Source organism: Patiria miniata, unplaced genomic scaffold, assembly GCF_015706575.1.
Source record: "Patiria miniata isolate m_02_andy unplaced genomic scaffold, ASM1570657v1 HiC_scaffold_27, whole genome shotgun sequence".
Classification (NCBI taxonomy): Eukaryota; Metazoa; Echinodermata; class Asteroidea; order Valvatida; family Asterinidae; genus Patiria; species Patiria miniata.
In genome coordinates, this window is record NW_024037066.1 from 9,052,742 (window position 1) to 9,078,198 (window position 25,457).

At 39.3% G+C, this 25,457-nt stretch overlaps 1 protein-coding gene and 1 non-coding gene across 3 annotated transcripts in view; both read left to right on the forward strand.

The window, feature by feature from the left end:
* LOC119734284 (H(+)/Cl(-) exchange transporter 7-like) overlaps positions 1-25,457 on the forward strand; it is a 33,296-nt gene that overhangs the window by 2,128 nt on the left and 5,711 nt on the right. For both annotated transcript variants that reach the window (XM_038207692.1, XM_038207693.1), the window contains exons 3-16: positions 1,179-1,295; positions 8,512-8,571; positions 9,477-9,542; positions 11,176-11,314; positions 13,228-13,337; positions 14,091-14,234; positions 14,836-14,919; positions 15,523-15,681; positions 18,018-18,128; positions 18,529-18,644; positions 19,424-19,559; positions 21,457-21,550; positions 23,739-23,908; positions 24,541-24,592. In XM_038207692.1, coding sequence (XP_038063620.1) covers positions 1,179-1,295; positions 8,512-8,571; positions 9,477-9,542; positions 11,176-11,314; positions 13,228-13,337; positions 14,091-14,234; positions 14,836-14,919; positions 15,523-15,681; positions 18,018-18,128; positions 18,529-18,644; positions 19,424-19,559; positions 21,457-21,550; positions 23,739-23,908; positions 24,541-24,592 — 1,558 coding nt within the window. The remainder of the gene's footprint in view (positions 1-1,178; positions 1,296-8,511; positions 8,572-9,476; positions 9,543-11,175; positions 11,315-13,227; positions 13,338-14,090; positions 14,235-14,835; positions 14,920-15,522; positions 15,682-18,017; positions 18,129-18,528; positions 18,645-19,423; positions 19,560-21,456; positions 21,551-23,738; positions 23,909-24,540; positions 24,593-25,457) is intronic.
* Trnat-ggu lies at positions 23,600-23,672 on the forward strand. Its single transcript has one exon. It is a non-coding gene; the product is annotated as a tRNA-Thr (tRNA).

A 25,457-nucleotide genomic window follows, 5' to 3' on the forward strand; every position in this document is an offset into this window, starting at 1 on the left:
ACGTCCCATCCAAAGAACGAAGCAATAGTGGTAAAGTGCCTTGCTCAAGAGCACCAGCACCATGTTCCCACGGTCAGGATTCGAACCCATGTACCATGGCACACGAGTCGAACACCGTAACCATTGGACCACAGCACCCCACTTCATATCTTATTATCATTTTTGCAATGAATGACCTTCATTGAGAATGAGATGATATAATGAAGAAAAAAGTGGCGTCGGGTTGCCATAAATGTGACGGTAATACTGGACTACCTCCGTATTAACCGTCACAAATCCACATGTGGTAAGTTGGACGGAGAGTCCGTTGCAAAGGGAGCCGAAAATCCATTCGAAATGGCAATTATTTTGTCACTTTATACTCACACAATGCCGTCTACTGCTTAATATCAACAAAATGTTAAATTCGGCACCTTCAGAGGTCTAGTTATCTTGTAATTTCGAGTTGAATTCTGACGACTTTTACAGCCATTGTTCACGAAAGCGTCGTGTTGCATGTGACGTCATGGGTTGTGATAAATCGCGCCCTCACTAGCTTGCATCAAATTTTGACAACGTGCATTTGTACGGCTGTTGCCTGTCATTCAGTTTTGGTCAAAAGTGCATGTATGCAGGCGCACTTTTGACCAAAACTGAATGCAAAACCAGTCCGCCATTTTGACATCCCATGGAGGAACGTTTTTGAGACGATGTTTTTGGGAGCTGAAGACTGATCGTCTTTTCTTGACCAGTTGGATGAAGAATTTTAGATACAGGAACGTGTTTCGGCAAAAGGTATGAGTTCCTCTACGAGCAGGTACCCTAACTTTGGAAATCTCTGTCCTAGATGAGAAGATAATCTCAAACAAAGTCAGTAGTAAAATCGCTACAATCAGCATGATCAGTTTCAGGCATCCAGGGGACGTTTACCGCTCTGGCCGTTCTACAGAGCTTGTGATAGTAGGAGTCAGTTGCTTACAGTGACTCGAGTCAAGTCAATACCCGTCGGGACTCAAGTCGAGCCGCCAAAAATTGTGACTCGAGGCAGACTCAAGTCAAGTCATTGACTCGAGTCATTACAACTCTGATTCAAACTAATTTAAGCAACCCCCACCTTCTCCCCTTCCAAATGTGTTCGTCATAACCAGATATGTTTCTTTGTTTTAAATTTATTTTGTTAAAAACAACCATGACAACAGACAACGCATTCAGTGCAAGGATCAGCAGAAACCGAAGAATCTGGTGATGCGGGGACCAGCCAGCGTCACGCATCGGGGCTTCGCTACCGACGTACAATGTCATGGAAAGATACGACGGTAAGTTCTGAAAAATATTATTGGCCCTAGAGGGTGAAATTAAACAGAAAAACATTGCGGATATAATATAAACTATAAAAAACAACGCCCACGATTCTGGACAAACTCTCAGTGCTGAGGTTTGTTTTAAAAAGTTTGAGCAATATGCTCCAGAGAAAGCCGTGGAAAGTTGGGACTTTTTTTGCTTTGTTTAATCAAAGCGTCGTCTTTCACTTTTACATGAGATAATTGTTACAGTAAATCGAATATTCTCGAATAAACATTTCTGATATATTGATTATTGAAATTCTGATATCGACGGCGCTTACATGTAGTTAGTAACATTTCAGTGAGTGTAGGCACCGGTACATGTACATGTAGGGGGCATTTGGCTAATACAATGTACGTTTCCATTTACATTTTCTGATAATAAGATCACATTTGCTTACTGGCAGTTGGTTTATAAATATTGGTCCTTTCATTATATCTTAGTCTTAAAAAGTTGCTACATGTACATTGTAGGAGCCAGTCTGCTCTCATGTATCCCATTGCTTGCCTTTTTCTAACTAAAAACTCCTCCCTCCATCCCGCCCCCCCCTCCCCCCCCCCCCCCCCCCCCCCCCCCCCCCCCCCCCCCCCCCCCCCCATTCCTTCCCCAAAACTTGAATATATATGCCGGTAGAGCCAAAACATGTTTTTATTTATCATCAATGTTTTTATTTACTTGAAAATATACAAGTCTCATTTCCATTTGTTTTATCTCTGCTTTGCTATTTATCACACTCAAGTGCTTCCAGAGTCCAACATTTATCTGTGCACGTACGCCAAAAGTTTGTCACAATTTAACACATGGCACTTGTCGTGTGCAAAAAAAAGGTCGAGGTACTTCTACTATGTACATGTGTAGGTCATGTAGGCAGGGGAAAAAATATGTCATGTGATTTTGTGACGCAAGCAAAATTCACTTCATGATTGAACTGTTAATAATCTCAACGATAAAACCACCTCAGTCACTGTGTAAATAAAAATCAGCACTGCATTTGCATAATTTACGTGCACGTATGTAGAGTTGAACTTTTCTAGGTCTATCACATGCCTATAACTTATAAGATCAAAGGTACAAGGAAACCATACAATAGAACTTCAGTCTATTTTGGAGGAATACGAAAATCACTCCACAATGCAATACCTTTTTTTTTATTCCAGTTGCAAACTCCTGCAATTCAGTGTCAAATAGATATCAATTTACAGCAGTTCCTTTCCCTATGCTGTACAATCTTTAAAATCCTAAAATTGTTGTCATTGACTACATTATGTATCATTTGCGTTTTGTATTTTGTAAAACTTTGTAAAATATAGTTTGGGTAAAGAAAAAGATGGCAGCTATAAATGTATGTAAATATCATTGTGAAACATGAGAATGTTTTAAAGCGGCTTTTGATTTAAAACTGTACATTCAGATGTACATGTACACGTAGCTTTGGATGATTTTTCATTCATTATACATCTATAGGCTACATGGTTCGGTCACATTATATAGAAACACTGAAATTATTGCACCAATGACATGCATGATAATAATAATAGTGGATATTTATAAAGCACACGCATCCACCAGGACTGGTGCTCAAGGCGCTACATCATTATTACCCCTGCTCATTGGGCACCTGAAACATTCCAAATACCATCTCAGCTCCCTGGGTAGTATACAGCTCGATGCAGCCTGTTAGGCGCAAGGAAGAGCTACATGTACCGGTAATTCAATCACAAACACCATCTCTGCCCTCACAGGTACCCATTTACTCCTGTGTGGAGAGAAGCAATGAGTGACAATGTGCCTTGCCCAAGGGCACACGCACCATGACCCCGCCAGGACTCGAACCCACAACCTGCAGCTTATACCAAATGGCATTTCACCTCTGCGAAGGATTTGTGCTCAAGCTGAACCAAAAACTCTCACCGATGTGAAAATCAGATAGCAAGACCCGCAATCGGGAATGTGACTTTATGTTATTGCCGATGTGTTTCCATAGCAACCAGTGTTTGATTTTGCTCAGCTTGGATCTCTGCAAACATTCCCCTCCCCGTCCAAAATGCGTCAGGCGCCACTTTCGTTCTTTGGCCAAATTGTTTGTGTCGTTTCAGATGTCTCGCAGTGTCTGTTAAACATGGAACCACAATAAATATTTTGCCTTCGGCTCATGACACATTTCAGATAACATTACCACTCTAAAAAAGCTTTCAACCATTTGGTGGTTGACTGCTGGCATGTCACGTTCACATGTGCCTAAATACTTTGAAAGTACACAGAGATGTAAATCAATATCCCTTTTACAATATGTACCGGTAGGAAGTCAGGTGTTTTTTTTTTGTAACATACAATGTACAAATATACATACCGGTATGTACATGTGCCTGTACAAGCAGTCCTTGGTTTTTTTACATTGTAAAGTCTACCGGTACTTTGCAAAATATAAAAACATGTTTAAATGATGGTTCAATGTGGGACGAATTGGTTGAATCAATTTTGTTGTCAAGAGCTACGGTACATTGTATTCTTTGTATTGGTTTAAAAAAAAAAGGGCTTTTGGCCAATAGGTGGCAGCAGACATACCTTGCATTGTGGGCTCCGTGCACATTTACCCCCCTCAACGGTAAGAAAGGGAGAGTTGGGAGAGACCACTGGGAGAGATATGAACGCACTGCTGATGACGTCTGATGCTCACGTGAAGACGCTATGGCTTTATGCACATGCAGAAAACAATTAGTCGTGCGTACTTTGCGCTATACGCGCGGAACCAGTACGCACACGTCGTTCCAATCTACTGCTCTTTCAACAGTGGTAAAAGAGCGCCCTCTCTTGTTTGAGCACGGAGCCCATGGAAAGAACGGACTACCGGTATCTTGGTTTTTGTGTACATACTGTTCTTATTAAGACAAGTTTCAGGTGAACACAAACAAATCCATGGAATGTACATGTATACATGTACATTTACTTGAAAGGGAATGAGTGCAAGCTTGGCAATACACAACATGATTCCAAAGTCCTCTTTGGTCGATGCTTTTTTTTCCGCAATTTACTGCCACATATAATTTAGCATTTTATTACATTAGGCTATAGGCCGTCAGCTGAAAATCTTAGGAGGCCTAGAAAATGACGTTCAACTTAACATTTTTAGACAACAACGGATTTAAGATGATTTGAGGGTACTGAATCTGAATCTGGACACCCCCGATGCCATACATGTACTTGCACGTTTTGGCTGTAAATGCTCTTAAAGATGTACATGTATTACATCAATTTGCTGATATACTACACAATTAATCTGGACAGTGGGCAAGACACGAAAATGCTTTAACATTTATGACATTTATTTTAAAAATGATACTTTTTATTTATATCTGCAGTTGCATTGAAGTTATTTCGAAGCCATCATTGAATTAAAGCTGTCTTTTAATACATTTGTTTACATTTTAAGCTGTATTAAATCTACCGGTGCTACCCGGTAGGTGATTTAGGTGACAGGTGATTTAAACATTGAGGTTTATTGCAGTTTCAATTTAATAAAGGGGAAATTCTTTTTTGTATCTTTGGTTTAAGTAACTTGGTATTTAATTAAAGTTACCAGAAAATTAAAGGGGTATTACTCCAGGTATGTAAAACCTCAATACAAACAAGCCTATGGCCAATGGAAGTGAATGGGCATCATAAAGGGTCCATGAAGTGAATTTTTCTTAGGAACATATTTTGTGCAACTTTCTACTCCTCTTAAATGTATGAAAACTATTTGACATCCCTTTTTAACATCTAACATTTGACATCCTGGTTAATTTTCTTTAAACAATTAAACAATTTCCATGCTTTTCTGGACAACTAAGGCGCTGTTGCTGTGATGTCATTTCAGTAAGACACTGTTCAGTTTAGGGGTTTCCTTTTTAAATTGTGAACCAAGAAATTGGCTTATTGAAAACATTGGTGAAAAGTGTTTGCTCATTGGCTTACTGCTATGAACTGACACAACAACAAATCACCAAAGAAAAGAACATTTTCGACAGCGAAATTTCCAAAATACTGGCAACTTTTGGTGCTGAATTTACACTGAGGTTTCTGCCTGAAATGACATCACACTGTTGCTCATGAATATGGAAATTTACATTATAATAAAAACCAGAAAGGAACCAAAATACATGTACCCTTGAAAACGGCACAACGAAAATTGAAAGTAGGTTAAATGGGACACAAAAGTGCATTTCCAAAGATTCCTTTGAGCTTTTCCATTACTGTTAAATTGACATTTATTCTATAGTGTTTCTGTACAGTCCCATCCTGTACCAAGTACATGTACATGTTCAGTATTTGTGTACATGTACATGTACCGGTATATAACATGTAGGATGTTAAAAGTACCGTACCTACACATGTACATGTACACATGTACACATGTATACGTATACATCATGTACATGTACGACTTTCGTTCACACCAAATCTTCAGGACCCAATATCACCAACCAGTACCAAGCAGAAATACTGCAAAGCATACATGTATCAATGTACTAAGCTGATATTGACAAAATGAGTAAACAAAAAATGTAATCGGGTGTTCCTAATTCAAAATAAAATTCAATATGAGCACAATTTAATGTGGGAACTTATCAGTTGCAAAAAAAAACAAAAATACCGATTCAATATGAAAATTTGTAGTTGGGTACTCAGTGTTTCCCCTGGCTAATGAAATGAACGAGGTGGTAAAAATTCAAATTGATGATTGAAACAAAATTGATGCAGTTTGCAAACTCAGAAGGATGCTGCCCTTACAAAAATGCGAGATGATTCCATTTACACATCCAAATTGTGAGTTCTTGATACATAAAGGTCAAGGAAAACGCTCATAAATCACAAAAAATGAACATTTTTCGATTAGTAATTCCTTTATTGCCAATCTTCACAGCGAGGTGGTGATATTGGCAAAAATTGGGCGAGGTGGTCACTGAAAGTAGCGAGGTGGGCCGCCTCACGTTTGAATGGGCAGGGAAAACAATGTGGGTACTGTTTTATATATACCAAACACACAAAAAAAAACACAGATTATCTCCTTACATGCCTTATTGCATTTGCAAGCGTGTGAATTTGCAAGACTGTCGCAAGATTTGCCGTCGTGATATTCGTGTAAATCGAGTGTAAAAACAAATCAATACAAAATATCAGGCAACGGCAAAACACTAAAAGTGAATTTACCAGTAATATAAGATCCACTTCAGGACAATTTCAAGGCTTTACTTCCCGCAAATTGGATCCATTTCCCACACAAATCCCCACTTCCAGGAACAAATACTATTTCGAGGGGCAAACCAAAGCAATAATTTTCCAAACTCCGACCGTTTTCATTGCACTTGATCGCTCGCGTTAGATGCACAGCCACGCTTTGAACAAACACAATTCCAACCCCTTAAACGAACCAATGTGCACTTAGGACACGATTTGACAGCACTATCGCAAGACTTACATGTATAGGCCATCAGCCTCGGCCCGATTTTGGCCACCGGTATCAAGATCAAATGAGGGGAATAATCATCATAGCGATTTTTGGCAAAAAGTACCGACCGGTATACACCTCCAGAGGTGGAAAATAAGGGAATAAATGTGTGCTCCGGAGGTTTTTATCACTCGTTTAATACCGCTTAGAGTCTGGGTGCTGATAATTACCCGAGCCGGAGGCGAGGGTAATTATCAGCACCCAGACTCTAAGCGGTATTAAACAGAGTGATAAATACCGACCGAGCACATATTTATTCCCATTCATAAATACCTTATCCGTAAAAAAATATCAAATACTTCGTTCAAAAAATCCCGATTTTGTTCAACAAGTTCACTTCATGTTTTTTGAAACATCCCTCTAGCAAAATAATGGAGTGTTCAGCTGGCGAGTAAGATGTAAACAACCCTTTTATGGAGATTGACGCGCGCGTAACATGTTCTGCGCGATGTCACGCAGAACGCACCTGGGGCGTTGCGTTTTGAATTTAGAACTATAAAATTCTGACTCGCTTGTAGTGTTGCGCATGCCTACGTGAGGATTGTGAACGTTCAACCAATGAAACGGTAAGAGGCACTGGATTTTTAGGAGTCCACATTTTATTGTGACACTGGAAAAGTGTTTAAGACCAGCTAGCCATGTCTTTATCATCCGTTTAATACCGGCCACGTGACGGGCTCTCGACCAATAGGAATAGCTAAACTGTCTGAGGTATTTATGAATATGTGATAGCATTGCAACGGTGGCAGCTTTTTGGGTGTTATCACCAGTTTTTTCAAAAAGTCCATCAAAATGCTTGTTATTACTCTAGGGGCGGTATATGTACCTTGTGCATGCGCACTATAATCATTTATGCGCTGATTTGATACTGACCAAACCCTCGGGCTGATGGCCTATTAATACTACAATGTCTGACGCATGTGAAGTTCATAATAAAAATGTCTGGACTTGTCTTGTCTTGATCTCAATTTTCCCTGAAGAGTTGAAACACTTATTCCTACTGAAATTGGTCAAATAAAGTTTAAAAAGACCTTGCTATTGTTCGGGCCGTCAGGTTTTCCAAAATAAATGTCATGACTACCGGTATACATGTACATGAACATGTTTGTGGGCAATTCCACGGTTACTCACGTTACATTTTTGATGTACTTTTGAGTTTCCTTGGGCTGTAATTACCTTACTGAAAAGGTTTAATAACTGTTATCCCCATGGTAGATACATCTAGACCTACTCCAGGAAAATGTGTTATGTATGATAAACAAGACCCACAAAATCGGTTACTCACGTTACGAAAATGTAACGTGAGTAACCGATTTTGTGGGTTTTGTTTATCATACAAATGTACATACATGTAGCACATTTTTCTGGATGTCATCTTTGGTGCTTAGGTAGGTCTAGATCTACTCTATCTACCACGGGGATAACAGTTATTAAACCTTTTCAGTAAGTAATTACAGCCCAAGGAAACTCAAAAGTACATCAAAAATGTAACGTGAGTAACCGTGGAATTGCCCATGTGTATAAATCACGTTGGCATGTGCATGTAATAATCAGATTTGAGGTTGACCTGAGTGTGCATGTCCACAAATTCATGCTTAGTTTCTTTTGTTCATTTAAAATTAGTAAAAACTGTCATTTACCTTTTACACCTAATTGCCTATAAGTTAACATGGTTAACCTGCATGTGTTTGTTTCAACAGGACGTCGACACTGCCCCAGAAGAAATAGGAACTACAAAGCTTCTCTCTGCCAAATATGAGGTACTATTGTGTTTGTTTCTTCAATAACAAGGTTGTTTATTGAATTTTTGAAAATTCATTTGCTTGAAATTGATTTCAATTTATGTATATTAATTATTAATACAGAATAAGAAAATTTCCTGCAAACATTTTAACTTTAGCACATCAGGAAAAAAGTAAAATAAAAAAAAAATGAAATTTTTGAAAGTATATTTGCAGTTCCAAATTCACAAATACCTTATTAACTCAACTTTTGTTTTTCTGTTGGGACGATGAGGCTGGAAAAACTGATTGATTTCAGTCATGAAAGTATTTACTAATGTCAGCATTGAGGAAGTGTAGCTTGTCAATACAATGGAAACACTTTTCCTGTTATAGTATATCAGTCCACACCGAGATAAAGAAAACAACGTGGAAAGTTTTGATAACACAGGATTTCCAAATAAACAGTTTAAGAGTGAAAGTTTTGGCGAATAAACAAAATCTGGAGAAATACTCTGTTCTTTAGGACCTTTTCTTTTTGAAATGTTTAAAAATACTACATTTTTCATTCTTTTTCGGTGAAAATTTTGCCAAATGGAATTTAAACTGAGTAACATGTATTTGGACAATGAAGGTTCACCAACAAATAATGCAAGCTATTTTATACAACCAGCCTGTGGAAAACATTTCCTAGTATTTCAAAACCCACGATTGGGTTTTTTTGGTGTAATTTTAAGCCAGTTGTTCATCGTTCTTTCATTTTCTTTTAAAATTCTGTTCAAATTGTTCTGCATGTAACAATGTGTGTATTTTTTTATAGTATGAGAAAAGCATAATGACATGGATGACAAAAATTCAAATTTGGAACCAACATGTATGCACATTTAGGCTGTTGGTTAGATTAATAAAATGTCTAAAAAAATCTTGTTTCTGAATTTATATAGAGTCTTGACTATGACGAAGCTGAGAACTGGCTGTATATCAAGGAAGAGAGCAAACTAGGAGCAAGGGTAACAATCCTCTCAAATCCTGCCTTAACCCTGCTTTAAGTACTCCCCCCCCCCCTCCCGCCCGTTGGCGATTGAACAGTGCAAAAAACTCACTGGTTCCCCGAGCACCATTCCCTAGGGGAGTTTGTAAGGCTCCTTGTCTGGACACCAGTGGAGATTTGGACTTTAAGACGTGCTTTGCAAGCGTCAAGCGGTCTCGGACAACAGATCAAACTGATTGTATCTAGTTAATTTTAAAAAAGGAAAAAAAGGAAACAAACTTGGATTGATACTTTCATTCCCTTCAGAAGTTATAGTAGGGAGAATTAGTTGGACTTTGAACCTTGCTTTAGGCATTGATAAGATCCTGTGAATTCTCCCTACAGCCATGGATAAATTTGCATGGATGTATCAATCTGAAAAAGGTCACCGACGCTATTTCTTACTTTCAACCAACTTATAGGCAAGTTGTTGTCAACTGTAAACATCCTGTTTTGGCCTGTGTTTGTATAAATTTGAATGACTTGATATGCCCGAAAAACCATCATTTGATTTTGAACATATTCAGTGAAATTGTGTTGTACGTGTTCAAATTGCTAACAGATACAAACTTCCTATGGTGTTAAATAATCAAAACCTTTGCCTTGGCAAAGTGAAAGTGAAAGAAAGCAAATTTCCGTTTTTGAGCTGGGAATTCTGGAATGACACGCTGTGATGAAATATGAATGCTGAATTGACAATTTATAATGCCCCAAACTCGAATGAGAACTATAACCTTGAAGTGTGTTTGGACATGTTATTCTTTCGATTTTGCATTCAGCTGTACTTTATTCATTCATTTAATCCCGTCGGATTTTAACCCAATATCAACATGAACTTCCTGTAACCTTAACTTCAAGTTTTTTTCCTATTATTGCGCAGACCCTCCTGCAAGTGCAATCCACAATGATCCAACATCATTGTACATGTGTAATTCTATGGCACATGCTTTATATTTTTAACAATATTGAAAAATGAATAAAAGTACTGCCCCCCAAAAAACTTTTCAACACTATCATTGTCTGTGAGAAAGGTACTGCTAGTGTCTGGCCTTTAACCTGTTTGATTCTTAACAAAAATTGGACAATCAAGTACTGGGTTTTGCCCTCCACCAACACAAATTTTTATTAGCACTGTAAGCTCAGTGCTGCGTAAGAGCTTGCAAAAAAATCACAAGCTTGCTTGGGTGGGACTCGAACCTACAACCCCCTTCTTACTTGTGAGGACTTCTTTAGCAGTGACGTCTGTCACGAGCCATAATGGCCAATCAGGCCGGCGTTTATCTCTGGTTTCCTTGGCATGAAACAACAGAGAATATTTCTGTTCCCCCGGATGGGATGCTAGTCCATCGCAGGATACTCCCAGCTAATGTAAGTAGCCATTTATACTCCTGGGTGGAGAAAGGCAAGTGGGGTGAGGCGGCTTGCCCAAGGGCACAACATATGGCCAGCAGCTGGGTTCGAACCCCTGATGACCCTCTGATCATGAGTCACGAACACTAACCACTAGGCCACACTCCCCTACAAACACAACAGCTTGACAACTGACAGCACGAGGTGCGGGGAACGCATCTTTACTGTTAATTCTCATCTCATGTTTTTTTCTGCGGCTATAGAGGGTGGGTCATGCCAGAAAAGGGCTGGCGCGCTGGGTCATCATGTTCCTGATTGGTACCCTGACTGCAATGGTAGCTGCCACCATTGATATCCTGATCAGTCTCCTGGCTGGATGGAAGTACGGCGTTGTCTCGGCTTGTATCCTTTATGCTGGAAAAACGACAAGTTTTTAAGTTCGAAATCAAGACTACTTGTGATAATCTCAAGTTGATTATTCAAAAACAGCTGTTTCTCATGTTAAGGCAAAAAAAAATGATAGCTCTGGTTCCGGTTACCCTACCGGTACATACCCTATTTTGACAGCCCCTACCCTAATTGTTTATTCGGAAAAAAAGGGGAAAAAACCAAAAGCCTTCAATTACTACCTTTTATTCTTGACTACACGCAGATACCTACGTTATGTGTACATATGATCAACACACACAAAATTCCCCCCCCCCAAAATAAAATTCCCTTCCTACAGGTACCCACACTATTTTCAAATGTCATGTAATCGGAAGCAGAAGTATTATTTGTTTGGCCTATGTCTATTCAGATGTAAAATATTGCTGATAAGATGGATATATTTTGAAGACTTTTTCCGTTTGTTTTCCATCAGTATAGTGATAGTTCTGCGAAATTCCATTTGATTATTCTGATGAAATCTTTTTCGCAGCATCAAGCTCCTTTAGTTGTAGACAGTTGTTGCTGATAAAAAGGATGCATTTTGGACAACTTACTATTAAACTTTGGTTCCATGAAGCACTTTAGTACAAATTTATATTGACACATAAAGAACCATTAATACAGCCTGTCTAAAAAAAAAATGGAACAATCAGAAAAAAAAATTGGTTAAATATGAAATTTCAAAATAAGTCATTCTTACTTGGCATAATATTGAAGAACAAAGACTGGGCTTTCCAATAGTGTTTGTTTGATCTTATTTGCTTTTGTCAATTCAGAGATATAATCAATTTAGTGCGATACACCAAAATCGATTTTGTGCCACTTTTATGCATGGGCAGAGTTGTTTCGAGTACTGTGCCATGCTGTCTTGAAGCTCACAAAAGATTGCAACTTGGCAAAAGAAACAAAACACAGATTAAAGTACACAAAGGAAGTCTGGTTTTCTCGATACAAGCTTTAATAGTCGACATAATAAGTTAAATGATAAATATTTTCTTTTCATAAATAATAAACAAATAAAAATATTTATTGCATGTTTTAATGAAATACACTAATTCTTTCACCGTTCTCACTCAACCAGAAAGTGGCACAAACTCGATTTTTGTGTTCCGCAGTAAACTGGAGTTATCTCTGGATTGACAAAAGCAAATGAGATGAAACAAAAAGTATTGGAAAGCCTGGTCTTTTGTCTTTAATGTGATACACCTTGAAGAGTGAGGGTCAAATAATATGAATCTCAGCATACATGTATTTCATGGGTAAGCAAGGACTTTTCAATGTTATTTAGAATTCACAATGATTTCCACGGTAAGCAGAGCCTTGATATTTAACTATTTGTATTGAGCGACTAACCAAATAATGTTAAAATAATCTATTCATCAATTAAGACCAAACAACATGCAGAAATGTATGTTTTTAGTGTTGAGCAATTTCAGACTTTTGTTTTCCATTTCAGCTTTTGAAATGATTACATGTATAGTAATTACCCTGGATGGGACATTTGGGAGACATCCCCACAGACTTGTGCACACAATTTTTCAAACTTAGGCCTAAATGTGCCCTAACCCAATATTCCAATGTCCTTTTTCCTTGAATTTCTGTATGTTTACCATGTTTACTACCTGTAATTAGACCACAAGCACCAAATATAATCTAATTGGGACAGTAAAATATAATCTAATTGGGACAGTAAAATTGTGCCTCTAAAGGGGGGCTGCAACATTAGGGAGACATGAAAATGTCGGGAGACATCAGTCATTAGGGAGACATGAAAATTTCTCCCTAATGACCGATGTCTCCCATCGTACGAAGAAATTACGATAAGGTGTCTCCTAATGGTACCATAACATGTATATTTCCTTGACTTTGAGTGACCCCAACTTCAGATCTGGTGACCCACATAGACGGTACAAACATCTTGGTTCCGTTCATCATATGGCTGGGCATTGATGTCCTATTTGTATCCATTGCAGCCGTCATGGTCGCCTATGGAGAGGTGGGGCTTAGAAGAGGTTGTGGGAGGGGATTTAGAGAAATATATTCTCTTAGGCCAAATAAAAAAAAACATGTTTAGCGTCCTGCCTTTTTGAAAAAAAGGAAGGAGGAGGCCCTTTTTTTCCTCGCTCTCTCTGAAATGGCCGCCCGACCGGGCTATTTTTCAAGATGGCCACCAGCTTTTGTTTTACATGGCCACCACTTGGACTCAGGAAATGACATACCAGATGGGCTAGATGCAACAGACAAACAGGTCAAAATGATGTCACTGTTTAAAATTTGGAAAAAAAATCATAAAAAAAAAAAAGGAGGCGGTGTCCAAAAAGGAAGCGGGCGGGGACGCTAAACGTGTTTTTTTTTTATTTGGCCTGTGAACTGCACAAAGTTGTACTCTTTTTCATCTTGGCATTCCTTTCCACCTGTCAAGAGTAAATTAACTAATTAAATAAAAACATGTATGTATCCCAAGTATTTGTTGAAGAGTATTCCCAACTAGTTTTTCAATTTCTACAATGGCATAAAGGCAAAGTCAATGTTCTAGGAACAGTCAATGAAAGTTCAGTGCATGAAGTTGTGCTGTCTAGTATCATGGCACCGTACAATCCTAAGTGTGTCGGGATAGATCCAAAAATTACTATAATCCTGCCAGTCAGGGGTAATAATACCTTTTCAGTTTGATCCTGAAGTAAAATGTGGCAAACTGACTCCACAGATTCATTTCTGAATAGTACAATCTTTTGGTTTTTACGAACAGCCTGTTGCAGCTGGAAGTGGCATACCGCAGATCAAGTGTTATCTGAATGGCGTCAAGGTACCGCACGTTGTCCGGATACGAACACTAATCTGTAAAATGTTTGGTGTGACGTTCGCCGTAGCGGGAGGACTGTCTGTAGGAAAGGTAACAGTTTTAAGTTCTTCAGAATTTAAGTGTTTGCTGCTTTTTAAGTCTTTGCTCCAATGAGGCATGGTTGGTCCACTCAGAGTGGTTTAGCAGAAAACGTACTAAGAAAAGATCAGTTGAGAGCCAGCTGAGTTTATCCCATGAAGTGGACGACTCGTCAGCTGAGTTTATCCCATGAAGTGGACGACTCGTCAGCTGAGTTTATCCCATGAAGTGGACGACTCGTCAGCTGAGTTTATCCCATGAAGTAGACGACTCGTCAGCTGAGTTTATCCCATGAAGCGGACGACTCGTCAGCTGAGTTTATCCCATGAAGTGGACGACTCGTCAGCTGAGTTTATCCCATGAAGTGGAGGGCTTGTCAGCTGAGTTTATCCCATGATGTGGACGACTCGTCAGCTGAGTTTATCCCATGAAGTGGACGACTCGTCAGCTGAGTTTATCCCATGAAGTGGACGACTCGTCTGTGAAGTTTCCATGGGCCAACCAAGCCTCTTCCCCACAAAGAGGATGAGGCAAAGCTTTGTTACATTACTGTTTGGCATTTTTGCCATGAAGGCTGAAGTTTAAGCCCTTCTGATGTGTTGTTTCACTGCAGGAAGGCCCAATGATTCATTCTGGTTCCGTCATAGCAGCTGGCGTATCTCAGGGAAGGTCAACAACATTCAAAAGGGATTTCAAGGTAAATGTCAAAATTTATTGCAGTTTTCTGCTATAAAAAAAAAATGTTGAAGACCGAGTTTTCTTCTCAACATGTAGTTTTCAGAAATGGATGGATTTGGGGGTTTGTATTTCATTTGCAAATATTTGTTACACTGACCTGTTTGAAGTTTGTGCACATAGGTGCTGGAAAAACAAAGGGAAAAAATGCACTTCTAGTAGTCTGGTTCCCTGGCCCTACTTAGACGTCCGGAATTGTCAGGTCAGGGAACCCGGTAGCTGGCTTGCACCTGTTCGCGGATGTGTAACCGATTGCAAACAAAATGTGGACCAACTAAACTTGGTAAATTGGGGGCAGTATTTGAAAAGAGTCAGGTTTTTTTCCAACGATGATCGGCCATCCATCGTTGGAAATAGATACAAAAATTCCACTTTTCTTGAAAATGACAGCACACCAGGTGCCACGATTTCACAGGATGCTTGAGACTATTATCCACTTACAGTCATGTAAGGATTTCATAATAGTTTGGTAGATCTGTTTTTGGATGTTTGCAAGTGTTGTATATTACCTTTAAGGTGTCAAGATTAAAATGTTTTATTTGTCCTTTCCATTGCATTTTGACAGGTATTTAGGTACTTCCGTTCAGACCACGAGAAGCGAGATTTTGTCTCGGGTGGTGCTGCGGCTGGTGTGGCAGCGGCCTTCGGTGCTCCGGTGGGTGGAGTCTTGTTTGCCCTGGAGGAGGGGGCTAGCTTCTGGAACCAGTCGTTGACCTGGAGGATTGTAAGATTATTTGCTTACTTGTTCCTATCTTCCTATCTTAGGCCGGGTCCAAATCGCTTGGCTACGACCGGGAATACCACCTGCACCTATGGAAGCCACTGGCTAGCGGCTACAGCCACTTCCCATAGACTCATGTGTTATATCCAGCCGTAGCCAAGCGATTCGGACACAGCGTTACTCGCATTAGTACAGTGTTGAAATCGTGTAAGCATACTTTTTTGTCTCTCAAATGCTGCAGTGTTAAAATCTGCTAAGCGAATTTTATATTACAGAAGGATCGATGCCAACTACCAGCTGAAAGCAGTGGGAACATATTATTAATTTTGACTAATAACCAATCAAACATTGTGCTTGGGCTGCCATTCAAATCAAACCCTGTAAATTCATTAATTACTTGCGATTCAGAAAGCATGTAAAAGTAAAGTCTGCCATGAGCCTATGTGGCCCATCAGGCCGGCGTTTATCTCCGGTTTCAGTTGCATGAAACGACTGAGAATATTTCTACTCCCCCAGGATGGGATGCTAGTCCATCGCAGGTTACTCCCCAGCTAATGCCAGTACCCATTTATACTCCTGGGTGGAGAGAGGCAAGTGGGGTTGAAAAGGCTTGCCCAAGGACACAACGTATGGCCAGCAGCTGGATTCGAACCCCTGACCCTCTGATCATGAGTCACGAACCCCGACCACTAGGCCACACTCCCCAAAGGAAGTACATGTATGTAAAATAGAAAGTAAAAGTGGTTTTCCTGTTTCTACTGAATGGCTGGATGAGTGATTTCTTTTTTCACTTCCTTCCTTGAAGAGGCTTTAAATTACATGGTAACATATTGCTAAACCAACAAGAAAGGAATTTCCATGTAAGAATCACACACGATGTTGTTTCCCTATTACAGCCAAGGACAACCATTAAGCATCAACATTTCCTCCGCAAAGCTGCCCACAGCATTCTTTGTCGGGAAGTTTTCTCTGAAATCGGCTGTGCCACCCGCATATTTTATATAGGTGGGCGAAGTTATCTCACTATCTACTAGGCTACTGTGGCAAGCTTGACAGCAGCTGTACTTTAAATGTAACAAGCTGACTAAATAATAACAATCGTGTTGACGTCATTGTTCTTCTCTCATGAATAAACATAACTTTCCCAATCGAAATAGTGAGTCATTCATGGCAATTGCTTCACACGCCTACGGAAAGAAATTTGCATGCTTCTTCGTCAGCCAAAATCACCTGACTCAGACATGGTCATGTGACGCATCACCTGAAAACCTATCAACACTGTGCAAGTTGCCACAAGTCCGGGCGCCTATTTTACTGAACCGCATATTTAAATGCCTGGTTTTTCGACAACTCAAACCCAGCATAGGCTTTACGTCTTGTCAGGCTTGTGAAAAGTGTTCCCCCTTCACTTGTGTTATTTAAAAGATAAGATGAGAAGAAGCGAAAAACGCTCAATGGGATTCGAACTTGAATCACCTGATTAGAAGTCAGGACTACTTCCAACCAGTCCACGAATCCGCTGCCTAGCGTCGGTGATTGAATAAACACCATTATTTCTCTAAAGCCCTGCACCCGATTTCATCAAACTCTTCGTAACTTACGATGCATCGCAGCGATGCGACGCGTCGTATCTCTACGATGCGTCACAGCTGCGACGCATCCTGCGATCCATTTCACGAAACACGTCGTAAGTGCGACGCGTCGTAGGTGTATTTATAGCACAACTCGGTGACTGTTTTATGTATATTGTCAGCGTACAGTAAATAGTCGTCTGATATTCAACAAAGAGTCGTCGGATCTCAGCTAGAAATTTGTTAAAACGTAAAACAAAATGGTGCCCATGCGATGCAATTTTGAAGGAAAACAAGTTCTCAGTGGACTGTATAGCTACTAACTTGAAATTTCAACTGCAATATTCCAGTGTAATTCATAATTATTCGATGAATTTTCTATTTACAACTTAACACACATTGCCTCGGTATTATAATCTTGTTTTTGTAATGTTTATGGCATCAAACTGGCTTGGAAAGGGACTCTTGGTATTTTGCGATGACCACTATGTTCGTCGTAACTTGCGATGTGTTTTAAGCCGTTCAGCACATCGCAACTTTCGTGAAATGGATGATACGACGCGTCGGGAGTTGCGACGTGTTACACGTCGTAACTTGAGTTGCGACGTGTCGCAGCGCTTCGTGAAATCGGGTGCTGGACATCCTATTAATATGCATATTTGGGTAAATCTAGTTGACAAATTTGAACCAGCCTGCCAGAGTTGGCCTCCTTGCCCGTTTATAATTTATTGAATTAATAAACAATTTCATTTAATTTTTTTTCTGTAGTTCTTCGCCTCCATGATTTCAACATTTACCCTCAATGTTCTTCTAAGTTTCTGGCAGGGAAAGCCCTGGAATCTCTCCAATCCTGGCCTCATCAATTTTGGTCCTTTTGAGGTAGGACTTTTTTTAAATTTGTTTCAAATTATCCGACTTCTTGTATCAAGATTTTTCGCATTGTGCATGGAGAGAATATTCGCTATCAGTTTCTGTTTTTTGTTTCCATATTCCTCAGAAAAAAGTATTATTTTATTACTTTTTTTATGATTTGTTTATGATTTCGGTTTTATCAACATGTTTTGTACTTACTTTCAATACGAAGTAAAATAGGCATCTTCAAATCATTTGGCAACACCATCCTAAACTTTGTGTGCCAAAATGTATGCAGCAAAAATGTCAGAAAATCTTTTTTTAAAGCTACCAGAAATTAATTTAACACCAACTGTTGTGTTGAAAATAGTAGTTTCTCTTTGCACTTTTAAAGGTTTGTTTGGCTTTTGTCTTTTTCCTTTTGCAGGGTTTAATGTACTTCAGCTATGAAATCCCAGTGTTTCTTCTGATGGGAGTTTTGGGCGGGTTATTCGGTGCAATATTTAATTCAATCAACTATAGGTTGTCAATCTTCAGACTAAAGTGAGTACTCTCAGATAGACTATCATTATTCATAGTAAAAGTATATGACTGTTTTGTGTAAGATTAGTACAGTGATAGAATTTCAGTCAAAATTCCCTTACATGTATATTATTATTTTGTAGTTAAAATACTTACTGAATACTTTAACAATAAAAGTAGCAGAATATGAAGATATGCAAATAGTTATTAGATGTGAAAATAGTGTTTTAATTTTTAGTGAAAACACTTAGTGAAATATTAGTGAAATCATAGTGAGAATAGTTGAGTGACAGTACAGTGTATATTAATATGATTTCCCCCGGAAAAAGATTGTTGTCACAGTAATAAAATATATTGTGAATTAAGCATGTACTACAATGATGCATTGCAGAAATATGATGTGTACATGTATAATAGAGATGTAAATCCATCATTAAGAGTTTTACGTTTGTACTATACTAGTTGTACACTGCTTCTATATTGTATTAAACACAATTTCTCTTTGGATAACTAACCATTTTAGCTTGTTATACAGGGTGGTCCAACAAAAGTCTCCATTTTTTCAGACGCACATTTCTCAAAATTGGGGACACATGTTGAAATTCTTTCAGCTGTGTTAAACTTATGAACCGGAATACAGTTTAACCACAATGATGTTCAACTTTTAGTTTTTCAGGTGTGTAGTTAACAGAGTATCATTTTTAAGTACCGAATAGCATTAAAATAGCATTAAAAAAATTAGCCGTTGTCAAGATGTTTACTGACCAGAGCTTTACTCTCCAAATTGTTTTTCTTCCCAGATATGTTTACTCTCGGTACTCGTGTGTGATAGAAGCCATGATTGTTGCCTTGGTAACGGTCACGATATCCTTCCTGTGTATTTACTTGAGCGATGACTGCCGGCCCATCACCAGGGACATGAAGAACTCGTTACAGGTAAGGAAAGAACCTTTGGACAACACGAAAGTATACAATTTATTCAGCCTCGACTCCATGGGCGCATGCGCGTTCCTTACACTAACCCCTGGCCGTGATTATGACGTAAATTACGCTGATTGGCTATTCACAGCATACTACGCGCGCATTTTGAAGATTGCACGCTGGGTGCGCCCATAATGCGCTCGCGTGCTTTGCACGTAAACGTCATGTACGAAAAAAAATTGTTATTCAAAAGTCGCGATGCCTGTATGATAGGGATTATGGCAGCCTCGTTTTTCGCTAAAAAAAACCTGTATCTTTGGTTGTACAGGGACGAAAGGGGTACGTACATTTAATACAAATCTTTGCTTAACGCAACGTCCAAGCGTTATGTTTGAAAGGATTGATTCTTCCAAATCACAACTTTTAACATTTTAAGATGGCGTCGGCACGTAAAACGGATAAAGTGCAGCCTAATTATAATGTGCCATATTTTGACACATTTAAATTACACAATTCCAGGGGTTAAGATCGCACAAGGCATGATGGGAAACAACATGGCGCAGCAAGATCGTACCCATGGGGAACGAGGTTGCAATTTATTATACTGATCCTAGAGGGGCCAGTCTGTAATCCTCTTTTGTACATAACTGACTGAAGCCGTGTCTAAATTACTTGTCTACGGCTTGAAATTACACTCCTGTCTATGGTAGCCGCTGCAGCCGCTTCACATGTAGCCAAGTAATTCGGACATGGCCTGACTGACCACTGTCACTTGTGAATTAGACTTGCAGAAGTCCAAAAAAAGGCCCAAAAATTTAAATTTGCTGGCGCCAGAGGGCCAGCTTACACTTTTCTTTGTACCTGTCTGACTGATACACTGACTGATTGTCACTTGTAAATTAGACTTGCATAAGTCTAAAAATGACCCAAAAATTTGCTGATCCCAGAGGGCCAGCCTACTTTCTTCTTTGTACCTATTCGACTGAATGACTGACTGACTGACTGACCACTTATTGTCATTTGTAACTTAGACTTGCATAAGTCTAAAAATGACCCAAAATTTGAATTTGCTGGTGCCAGAGGGCCGGCCGACAGTATTCTTTGTACCTATCTGACTGACTCACTGACTGACCACTGACTGATTGTCACTTGTATTTTAGTCTTGCATATAAGCCTCACCTCGACGCAAGTGACTAACTTAACCCCTTTGACCGAAATGGTCTCGAACCAGCTGTACTATGCTTGCCTAGCCTTTTTATATTATTATTATTTTTGTTTTTGGCATGTTTTTTTTTAATTTCATACTTGATTTTCCTAAAAATACTGGCCAGCCAACACAACACCAATTTGTACATAAAAACTAAACATTCCATGGAAGTTCCCATAACCAATCATTCACTCACTTTCATAACATCTGTCTTCATTCCACAAATAACACAGTTGCTTCTTTGGTTCGTATTTCTGTTGCGCCTTTTATTTATTTCTATTCATTAAATGGAATTTTGGTTGGGGTGATGTAAATCAATATTAGGATTTTTGCCCTTCCCTGACGTATAAACACTGTATACTGTGAAAATTGGGAAAAAAATCACTCGGGTGGGACTCAAACCCACGACCTCCTGCTTTCTAGTGCAGACGTCTTACCTCACAAACACTTGCTGGGATCGGTTGGCTGGTTTGAATCTGATATAGCAGCAGGTACTGCAATCAAAGTATTCATAAGATGGAATTTGCGTCGGGGTGATGTAAATCAATATCAGTTTTTTTTGTCCTTCAACAACGTGCATGGCCTCCTGCTTTCTAACTTTCACTCGGGAGGTAACTTACTGAGTATACAGTGTTTATACGTCGGTGAAGGGCAAAAACCTAATAATGATTATATACATTTTTGTTTCTACATTTCTTGTTACAGATGTTTTGCAACGATGGCGAGTACAGTTCCTCGGCTTCCTTGTTCTTCAACACACCGGAAGAGTCGGTCAAGAGTCTGTTTCACGACATGCAAGGTAAACAGCGCCCTCGCTTGTTCACTAGTGCGTGGATGAGGCAAATACATGCGGACGAGGCAAATATCATGCCCAATCCAGATCAGTGTCCGCATTACTTACCTACGGCTTGAAATTACACACCAGTCTATGGTAGTGGCTGCAGCCGCTTCCCATAGACTCGTGTGTAATTTCAAGCCGTAGCCAAGGAATATGCATGGACACGGCTTTATTTAATGTGAGATATGCTCAGAAGTTCTTCGGTCCCGATACCAAAGTTCCCAACAGTAGAATTGATTCCTCATGTTAATAGCACCCTCTGCTGCCGCGGTGGCTAGACTGCACTTGCCCCGGGTCGGGACCAGCTGCATTCTGGGAACAAAATCCATATGTAGTCTTGGACCTGAAGTCCGTATCATTGAAATCCATACAGGGAAGCTAACTAGGTGAATTATAACAATTGAAAAGTTGAACAAGAACTTGACTGGAGCGGGGCTTGAACCTGCGACCGTCGGCTCCGGTTTGTGACTTTGGGCGTGATCCCTGGCTGTATGGCACACTGGTTAATGGCTTCTGACAATTAAAGTGCCCCTTGAACAAAGATATTAACATAACCACCAACATAGGGCTGGATAGCTCAGTTGGTAGAGCACCGGAACGGTTATCCGGAGGTTGCAGGTTTCAAGCCCTGCTCCATTCAATTTCTTTGTTGTACTTTTCAGTTGTTATAATTCACCAGAGGTGGCAGCAAGTCATTTTTTGCAAGTCCAAGTCAAGTCACAAGTCATTGTTTGCAAGTCCAAGTCAAGTCACAAGTCATTAGGTCCAGTCACGAGTCAAGTCACAAGTCATTTGGTCTAAACACAAGTCAAGTCACAAGTATCTTTGTCCAAGAACACATCAAGTTGCACATTATTTTGTCCAGCTGTAATAAGCTAAAAGAACCTGGCGTCAACTTACGAGTTATTTTGAACCTGCCTCCTTAATTCCCCTTTTTCAATGTGTTGCAATTACTATTCTTGTACATGTAGTTTATCACATATCTGTCGGATATTAGCCCTTTGTATACTTTAATAAATTTACTTTACATTGTAGAAATAAATGTTGAGATGACATGAAAAAAAATACTTCACTCACTCGATTACATGTAGTATACTAACACTTTATTGTTCAATTTTCATGTATACTAAACGCCTACCAATGGGTTAGACTATCCGGTATTTTACATGCAATTGACAAAGGCCTGCTTTCTTTTCATGAAAGGTTCCTTTCAAAGTTTGTTCAACCATTACATTAAGCATGAGACTTGGTCATTGAAAACTGTAGTTTGTTGTGACAGTCTTATTGAAAACTTTTGAAACTAGTGGGAACTATTCATTTTACTGGATTCAGTCACTGAGGACTATTTCTGGAATGAAACGTTCTCGCTGCATCTATAAACTGCATTTATAAACACCTTGAGTGGCCTTTTGGGGCCTTGTTTTGGGCGACTTCAATTTATAAAAAAATCTATATTTTCATGTACAAACTGTTACACTTCAAATATACAAGATTTGATAGCATAGTATCACTCAACTTTGCTCTGTGTGGCCTCATAATTATTCCTCCATGACTGAATACACGTTCGATGGGGGAGCTAGTAGCAACGTAACAGCTCAGCTCACTGATATGATCTACAGCTGCAGCTGGGCGAAGTAGAAACCGTGCAAGCCAAAGTCCGTTTTTTAATGCACGTTATAGGCGTAAACCGAATAGCTAATTAAAAGTATAATAGCTTAATTAAAGTGTATTGGGTCGCTCGAGTAGCAGCTGACTTGGGTTGGTAACAAGTCATTTTTTGCAATCCCAAGTCAAGTCACAAGTCAATGTTTGCAGGTCCAAGTCAAGTCACAAGTCAAAGCTGGTATTTACAAGTCAAGTCACAAGTCACAAAAATAGCGACTCGAGTCCGACTCGAGTCAAAGTCACATGACTCGAGTCAGCAACTCTGTAATTCACCTAGTCAGTTTCCCTGTGTGGTTCATTTGAAAATTTGTAATAAAAAGCAGTATTGGGGAACCGCCAACATAGGGCTGGATAGCTCAGTTGGTAGAGCACCGGAACGGTTATCCGGAGGTCGCAGGTTCAAGCCCCGCTCCAGTCAATTTCATTGTTCGACTTTTCAATCATTGAAATCCAGCTTAATTTTCTTGTCCAATCTTTCCCTTAGGTTCCTACAGCGTAACCACCCTGACTGTCTTCTGCATTTGTTACTTCCTCCTCGCGTGTTGGACCTACGGACTGAGCGTGCCCAGCGGTCTCTTCATTCCATCCCTGTTGACCGGCGCAGCCTGGGGCCGGCTGATCGGCACCGCTATGCCCTATATCTTCCCTGAAGCTGTGAGATATGATAACTTTTATTGTATCAATCTTTGACAGTTGTGCAAAAAAGTGGAGTTATTAGTTTGAAGGGGTGTGAAATCTCAGCTTGATAGCTGATTTCAGCTTTTTTTGTTTTGGATATCATTTTTTTCCTTCTCTTGCTGTGTACAAAAGTATAGGAGATTTCCATATTTCAGCTATTTTGCACCTTTTTCAGCTGTTTTCAGCTATTTTTATCAGTGGTCACTCACACCTCTGGTGGTGCTTATATATATATTGCCCATGGATTCTTCCTTGAATATATACACAATGTAATACAATGTAGTACAATGCTGATGAGTTTAAATAATGCACTTCGCAATTATTACCCCTGTTCATCTGGCTATGATTTCAATTTTCTGCAGCAGGTTGAGATCTGTGCAATCTGGTCTGTAAGTGTAAACAAGTTTCGAGCTATTTTTTAGCTCATATAGGGCTAGAAACTGTAGGTGTATTTTTGTTAGCCTTACAGACCTTTTGAACCTCGTAGTTTTCATTCTTATGCCCTGGAATAAGAATACATGCAAGAATTTGTAAAAAGCTTAATTTTATCTAATTTGGACAATAGTTCTTGTTTTTTTCATATTTTTTTATATTCTTGTTTTTCTCAGACATTGTCCTCGCCAGGAATATACGCATTTTTTGGGGCAGCAGCTCAACTTGGTAAGTTGCAATTTAAAAAATTTTGGGAACAATTATCCAAACTACTGTTGCCTGGGAGAGAGACAGCCATTTTGTGCTCAGCAAGGACCCATTTTTATATAATATTGGATGGCTTTGAGGAGGATACAAGAATATATTGCACACGCTGTGAGATGAGAGCAATATTGTTATAGCGAGTGCAATATATTCTTGAATCCCCTGAAAAAAAAAACATCAAATATTATTAGGCCTATTTATATCAGGCTGACTTGATACGCAAGAACTAAATTTCAAGACACTGTCTTTATTTATCGAATTTGGTTGAATGTTCTTAGCTTACCGAAGCAAATTTTGCGCCGCTTAAAGCTGCCATAGTGGTTGTTGACAACAGTGCGCCTATAGCCTGCTGCTTGATGCGGTACCGCGCGACACTCTGTTGATAACTGTGCGGTTCTATGCTCTTGATTGTGAGGGAACCAGTGAAATTTGTTAAAATGCCCGGATAAAGACAATATCAAAAATAATATTGTCCTCACCCAGGTACCTTTTAGTGACATAATATTGCAGTCATCCAGGTACTTTTATGAAGCATACAATAAGCTGATTTATTTGTACAACTGGAATCCTGATATAAATAATAATATACATTGTATAATGTTTATATATATTTAAGTGCATTGTTACTAAAAAAATTGTCATTGTGTCTTATATATACAGGGTGAGTTAAAAAAAACGAAACCCAAATGTTGAGACCATTGTTTTGGTGAAGTTCTGAATGTAGCACTTTCAAAATCTAGGATATAAAAGCTCAATTCATAAGCTTTCTTTTAGTACAAGAATCATTCAAATCACTCATGTACTTTTCAAGTTAAAGACTTTTAAACAC